A 7,469-nucleotide genomic window follows, 5' to 3' on the forward strand; every position below is an offset into this window, starting at 1 on the left:
GGAAACCCATTGTTCTACCCAGATTAACCAACTGGGTGAAATCATGCAAATCGCTTGATGTGCTGCTTTGTTTGTCAGTTCATAATGAAGGATAGACCACATTAAGATTTAAGAATCATCACCCCAAAAACATATGAATAGGAGACTACGAGGCCCCTTGCTTAAAAAGTTCTTCACCTTATAACGCTGCGTGGGCCAGGTAAACAAGAAGCGCTCCATTTCTGAATTATTCAGTGTGTGTGCAGTAGCAACAAAAGCACAATAATCTAAAAAACTAAATCAATTGGAGGCCTAATAAATAAACTCTTGTACTAAACCACGGCTATAGGAAGAGTGCACAACGAAGGATCCACAGCTATGTGTGCTGTGTGCATCCCAGTTACATCGCCGGAGGACCGCTAAGATGCCGGTTAACTGAACCAAGCCTCGGTTCCAACAGAAAGCAGAGTTGCTGCTGAAAAAGTCTACCAAGAACAATCGAGTATGGCAAAAAAATCCCTACAAACTAAAGGAGGCAGACCCACACTGTAGAAGTGCATGCTCTAGCCCTACGTCAACACTCCCCCTCACGTGTGGCTCCTTCAGGCCTAAACAAGACCTCTTAGCTTCGATACCATGTAAAAGTGCATGCTCTAGCCAATGCAACCAACAAACCGATCTGATGAAAGAGACTAGGCAGCACATTATACGTCAACACTCCTCTTAGCCTAACGTGGAAGCATATCAAAGCACTCAATCAGGCGCCAAAAATTGCCGATAGCTCACTGTACTGCGGGAAAGACCAACAATAGCCGGTGCCGTTGCTGATCGGCTGTGTGGTGGTCCTGGACGTGGCGTGGTCGGGCGAGAAGCAGCCGTAGCTATCCAGCGTCGATGCCTCACTGACTTGTGACGACTCTGGTGTGGCCCAATGTTGGCCAGGGAGGAGGAAGGTGGTGTCATAGGAGGAGGTCAGGGCGGACGGCTGGAAGGCCCAAGCGCCGGTGTTATCTCTCAAGGGTGTCGTGGCATTGTAGCAGCTCAGCTCGGAGGTGGCTGGTGAGACGAAGCCATAATTGCTCAGTAGTGCCGTCGACGTGTCGCTCAGGTCCGAATTCGCTGGCATGGGCCAATCTTGGGCGGGGCGGAGGAAGGTGGTGCGGTCGAAGCTCAGGGCGTGGTCGGCGGCCATGGAGAAGCTGGGAATCAGCGGTGTGGCTGTGTGTGCTATGCGTACCGGCGGTTCTTGCGACTCCTCTGGTTCTTGCTCTGCCTGCGGCCGCTGGGCTGAAAGCAAGAACGCTTCTTGAATCTCCGATGTAGCAACCAGTGCGGGCGGATTTGGTGCGGCAGGAGGCGGACGGAACTGCAGGCATCGCCTCACGCGGGCCGAGGAACCCTCGACGGAGCGCTCGTCCGCGGCCGCCGCCTTCCTCTTGGATTCCGACATCGATGACGACCCAGCCGAAATCGTCTTCGAGGCGGACCGGCCGGCACGACGCTTCTGGTAGATTTTGCAGAGGATGGGCATGGCCTCGCCGCGGCGGGGTTCTTGTTGGCTGAACTCTAGCATCAGCCAGCCGTTCTTGGGCTCGTAGGTGAAGGATTGGCGGTACCCGACGACGGCGCCGCCCCCATCGAGCACGACGCACCGCGCCTTCTCCGAATGCCAGGTGCCGACCCCACCCGCGACGGCGCGGCACCTGCGGGTGTCCCGGCTGCTCTGGGCCCGCACGGAGGTGAAGAAGTACCACTCCCTGCCCTCGCCGTCGCTCCTCGCCGAGGCGGAGAGGAGGCCGGTGACGAGCGCGGCGGGCTCGGCCCCGTACACGTCCGCGTTGTGGATGTACCGGGCGTCGGCGGCGGGGAGCGAGGACCCGGAGATCTTGCGCTGGAGGTGGATTGTTATGAGATCGGCGTCGCCGGGGGCGAAGACGAGGCCACGGGGCCAGTCGGGCGCACGCGGGGACGCCATGAGAGGAGGAGGGACGGAGCTAGCCAGCTAGGGTTTGACGGCGCGTGCGCGGGAGAGGGATGGAAAGAAGAGGGGATCTGCGCGGTCGAAGGCTTTCCTTTTGAAATTTGGTTCGGGGACGGGAAAACGCGTGCGAAAGTGAAAACGGGGAGAGCGGTGACGTAGGTGAGCTCGGTTCGTTTTGTTAGTTTTTTTTCCTTTCTTTTTGGAAATCTTATTATCCGGCTGACATTCTCAGGGAATTCCCAGCGAACGCCCCAGCCACCGTTCGATTCTTTTGCATGAATCTTGAGGCAGTTTACTCGACACTTCAGCCGAAAGGAATCGTTTGCTTTTTTTTTGAGACAAGGAATCGTTTGCTCTGTGTGCTTTCTACCGCGAACACCCTCACACCACAAGAGGCTTAGGCCCAGTTATACCTGGCCATCTGTCGGGCCGGGCCTACCAAAGCCTGACGCAAAAAACTTAGGCCCAAGCCCGGCCCATCACGCTAAAAGCCCGTCGGGCCTCAGACCTCAGGCCGGGCCTCTTCGTTAACGTGTGAATACGACGGGCCCGGGCCCGGCCCGGCTGTCGGGCTTGAAATCTAGGCCCGAGCCCGGCTCGTGGACAAGGTCTTGGCTCAGTTCTTTTGCCAAAATCTCGGGATTCTTCCAGAGTCCGATCCCTATCCAGCTTTTCCAGAATCTTTGAGCCCTATTTATTTTACAATCCTGTCTAATTAAACTCTAACTAGATAGGATTGTAAAACAAATTGGGCTCAAAGATTCTAGGAGAAGCTGGATAGAGGTCGGATTCTGGAAGAATCCCCAAATCCTGGCAAAAGAACTGGGCCTTATCCTCTCACCCCCACGCGCCGCAAACTCCAGTCCCCATTTCACCCATCCCTTCTCCTCCTCCTCGACAGCGACGCGGCAGGGCAATGGTGGCACGGGCACCTCCTCCACGACGACGACGCGACATGGCAACGTTGGTGCGGCGAGAGACTACGGTGGCGCGACACCTTGACATATCAGAGTGGCTCCCGCGCGGGGGGGGGGGGGTCCAGCCAGGGCTACGAGGGGGGCGTTAGGCTCCTCCCCTTCTCCGCCGTCGTCGACGCCGCCTACCCAGACAACAACCTCGCTGCCACATCCCATTTTTTCAAATCTGGTATGATCAATTTTCCACAGGGAATTAAAATTTTCCAAAAAATTCTTGACATTGACTGCAATTTACCATTGTTGCTTGCTAGTCAACTAACATTGCCTAGAAAAAAAATGCTTGATGATTGACTTGTTTGCCTTGTTTGATCACCTAGAGGGTCAAGGACCCTATGGCCACATTTGAAACCCTTGTTTGAGATTTAGGGAAGCAGAATGAACCCTAAAAGGTTTAGTGAATAATTTTGAATTCCAAAATTGGGTGACAATTAAAATATTTATTTGGGATAAGGTTATCCATAGAAGTCCCATATAGTATTTAAGCCCTTGATAATTTTTGCAAAATGGTTGATGTTGGAATCAATTGAAAAATCAAAAGGGGGAATATTTATAAGGGCTTTGCATTGTTTGGCTTGAAAAATAATTGCCATAAGTCCAGATGAATGTTGGACCTTCTGTTAATATTCTAATTCGATTCAAAACATATTTGTTTTAAAACCAACCTGAAGTTCAAAAGGAAATTAAAACAGAAAGGAAAATACAGTGACAAAGTTATTTTCCTAAAAGGAGCGAATAAAGTGTTCACATGCTCAGAAATATTCCATTTGGAATTTAGAGAAAGTTTGTTTTTGAAAGAAAACCAAATTCAAAATCAAATGGAAACAACGGAAGAAGAGAAAAAACGAGAAAAGTTTAAAAAGGGGGGGCCACCCCGGCCCAGCTAGCCAGCCCATGAGCGTGCATTTCTCTCTCTCTCTCTCGCTCTCTCGCTGACGTGTGGGACCCACCCACATCATCCCCAATCTCCCGACGCGCCCACGACCTTGCTCGCAACCGACGCACTCCCTCACCCACGTCGCACGTCCACGCGCTCTCCGTGCACTCCCGAGCCCGTGGTAGTGTCCTATAAATTCCCCTTGACCCCCTCTTCATTTCCCCTCTCTCTCCCCTCGACATCGCCGGCAGGCTGCTCCATCGTGCACCCCATAGCTCCGCCTCTGTCCTAACTGCCTCCGGACGAATTCCAGAAGGCATGGCCCACCTCGAGCCGCGTCGTTGCCACCAGGAGATCCACCGCACATCGGTGAGTCTCTCAGGCATTGTCCGTGCGCCCATGGCCCTCTGGAGCAGTGAGTTCATTGGAGGCCAAAGCTCCCCGCCGCCCGCCCATTGCTCCCGGTGAGGTAAGCTTGCGCCCATCCAGCGCACCATGTACATCGTCTTTCTCTTGCTTGTCCACATCTCCTGACCCACTTGGTTCATCCAGGGGAGCTCGCTTTGGAGAAATCCGCCATCACCTAAGAGCTCCGATGCACGTGTGATCCTCGGTGACCGTGTTGACGTCGCTTGTCGTCGTCCATGAGGCCGACCAACACCACCAATGTCCTCCCCGTGATCTGCCGCGTCCATCCGTGCCCATCGCCACCCTGGAGACTGCCGGAGCGCCGTTTCCGACGAGATCCAAGAGCTACGTCGCAGCGTTCGAGTTTTCTGATAGAACTTCGATGACGTAACCACCTCGAGGTGAGCCGATCTATTTCTGGCTGTTGGATTTAGATCAAACGTTCCACACGCACTCACTTGCGCGAATCGGTACGGGGCAATCACATTGCGCCACGTGGCCCTGCCTTATCCACATGACTTCGGTTTAGTTTAATTAATTGGTAGTTTTGCAGGAAAAACACATGTAACTTAGAAACATCATAACTTTTACTTTGTAATTAACAAAAATAGTGATATTTTTGCTAAATGATCCTTATCAATTGAACTTTCACCTAGACTAATAAAATTTAGAATTTGAATAGTTTAGAATTTGAATTCTAACATAATGAATTTAAATTTAAATATGACATAACTTGCTCATTTATAAATCCAAATTAATTGATTCTTTTTGGAAAATGGACCTAGTGAAATGTAGTTTGAACTTAGCTTATTGTAGTTTAATTTTAAATAATTTAAACTTTGATTTTAAATATAGTTTAGCAGTAGCCATAATTCAAATAGTATTAAGACCTAATTTAGTTTAACCTTGTAAAAATGTTTAATGGAATAATTAGTTTGCAACATAGTTTAGAATCCTATAATTTGAGTAGTAAATATTCTTGCATTTATAGTGACTTTAGGATTCCATTATTATTTTGTTTTAGTTCAACTTTAATTTGGCTATAATTTAAAACCTACTATTTATTTGGAGTTAACAATTGACTCTAGTGAATTAAACTTAATTTGTGTTCAGTTTGAACTAAATTAAGACTTGGTATGATTTGAACTTAGTGAATGATCTTGTATTTTATTGACTTCGTCTAAACTTGAATTAAGATAAATTAAACTAGTAATTGTTTTGGGTTTGTCTTTGACTTCAGTAGAATAATTATAACCTGAATTTAATTAATACCTGAGGGGGAATCTGGAAGAGTATTAATTAAAAAATTATTTTAGTTTAAATTCAAAATGAGGTGAACCTTATTGAATTGTAAGGCGGACGAGGTTGTTGAAGCCAAACAACTTGTGTGCATTCAAACTCATGAAAGGTCAACAAGTCTGGATTATCATTCGAACTTAAACATGGACTTGGTTATCCATTATCCATATAACATGACTCCAGTTGGAGGATTGCTTTTGATAAGTCTGGCAACCACAAATTGTCATCACATACTCCTTATGTGATAAACCATTTTGCTATTGAAACTTGCATGTGAACCGTTATGTGACATGTATTCCAAGTGACAACCACTATATGTTGTTTTCCAAACTCTTAAGAGTTAACACTGACACATGATCTCATAACACAATGACACTGACATCATGCTCTGCACTTGTTGTATGTTGGTTTTGTATTGTATGGTTGTTTATGATTACTCTTTAGTTACATTAGATTGTACGGAGAGCGAAGAATAAATCGATCAAGATTATGAGATTGAAAAATCATCAATACCAGGCAAGTGGAACCTTTGATCATTATCACCTATTGTTTTGTTGCATGTAGTACTTCCCAAATAGGACTGAATGTTAAGAATGCTAAATTCTGCAACACCTAGTAGTTGAAAACTTAGGTCCATTTACCTTGTCTTGTCACCATCATGTTGTCTCTTAGCTGCTATTACATGGATTGGGATCAACACCTATTTTCAAAGGTTACTTTTGGATGAATACTTAATAACAACTTAATTAATGAATCATCTGGGCGGTGCTTCAGTATTGCTTGGTGGTTGACAGTTGTGTGGGCGACCACCTAGGTATCAAAGGGTTTGTACGAGTTCAAACTTGAGTAGCTCCCATGTGTAACTGTGAGTTAATATATATGGGCCTTGTCTTGACCAAGTCAATTGTGGGAACCCCTTCGGCTAAGCAGCAAATGTAGTTAGTGGTAGGGTGGACTGGGTTGGCCATTCGATATGGGCTACTACTTCCCAAAAGTCTCGTCTTGGTATACCTGGCTACTTCCCAAATGAAGTTTAGTAGCACGATGGTGTGACTGGGAATCACGAGTAAAGTACACAAACCTCTCCAGAGTGTATAGAATTGATCATGGTTTACCATGTCCCCGGTTACAGACAACTTTGGAGCAACTCTTCTGAGAATTGTCAGCTTGATTTTATAACCTCTTCTTAGTTAAAATTTGATGGTTTGAACCAAGGGAGTATGAACTAACCCAGGTGCCAGGTACGGTGCGGATTTCGCTGGCTAAGCATGTGGAGGTGGTCTAGGGCAGCTGTGTGATGTAGTGGCCCACTATATTACGTATGTGCTAATAGAGTAGACCACGTAACATAATGCAAGGGGAAACTATTTCTGCAAAGAGCCTTGAACCCCACTCAACCAACATGCATAAATGAGTTTGGCCTACTACCTGGTGAAGTTTTCCAATGCATTCAATGTATTGATCCTTGTGGCTGCAACATATCATGTTGCAAGTTTACCATATCAAAGTGAAGGTATGAAGTAGGGTTACGATGTTATACTCAACTCTTGACTGTTGGTGGATGGACGCCACAAGACTAGAATATTATCTTTGTTGCATGATTGTATTGTAAGCTAGCCGTGAGCTAAGCAGGTTGATACGTCTCCAACGTATCTATAATTTATGAAGTATTCATGCTATTTTATTATCATTCTGGGATGTTTTACAATCATTTTATAGCAACTTTATATCTTTTTTGGTACTAACCTATTGACCCAGTGCCAGTTGTTGTTTTTGCTTGTTTTTTACATCGTAGGAAATCAATATCAAACGGAGTCCAAACACTACGAAACATTTTGTGGATTTTTTATGGACCACAAGACTCCTGATGGGCCAGAGCAGCACCCGGGGGGTGCCCCAAGGGGGGCACAGCCAACCAGGGTGCGCCTGGGGGCCCAGGCGCGCCCAGGTG

General features: G+C 47.2%; 1 protein-coding gene across 1 annotated transcript; it reads right to left on the reverse strand.

Moving 5' to 3' along the window:
* Window positions 1–297: 297 nt before the first annotated feature.
* On the reverse strand, window positions 298–2,032 carry LOC123074367 (uncharacterized). The gene has a single exon (XM_044497237.1). It carries the CDS (start codon window positions 1,952–1,954, stop codon window positions 737–739), a length of 1,218 nt encoding a protein of 405 aa, XP_044353172.1. The 5' UTR covers window positions 1,955–2,032; the 3' UTR covers window positions 298–736.
* Window positions 2,033–7,469: the final 5,437 nt, after the last annotated feature.

The sequence above is a fragment of the Triticum aestivum genome, chromosome 3D, assembly GCF_018294505.1.
Source record: "Triticum aestivum cultivar Chinese Spring chromosome 3D, IWGSC CS RefSeq v2.1, whole genome shotgun sequence".
In the NCBI taxonomy this organism is placed as follows: Eukaryota; Viridiplantae; Streptophyta; class Magnoliopsida; order Poales; family Poaceae; genus Triticum; species Triticum aestivum.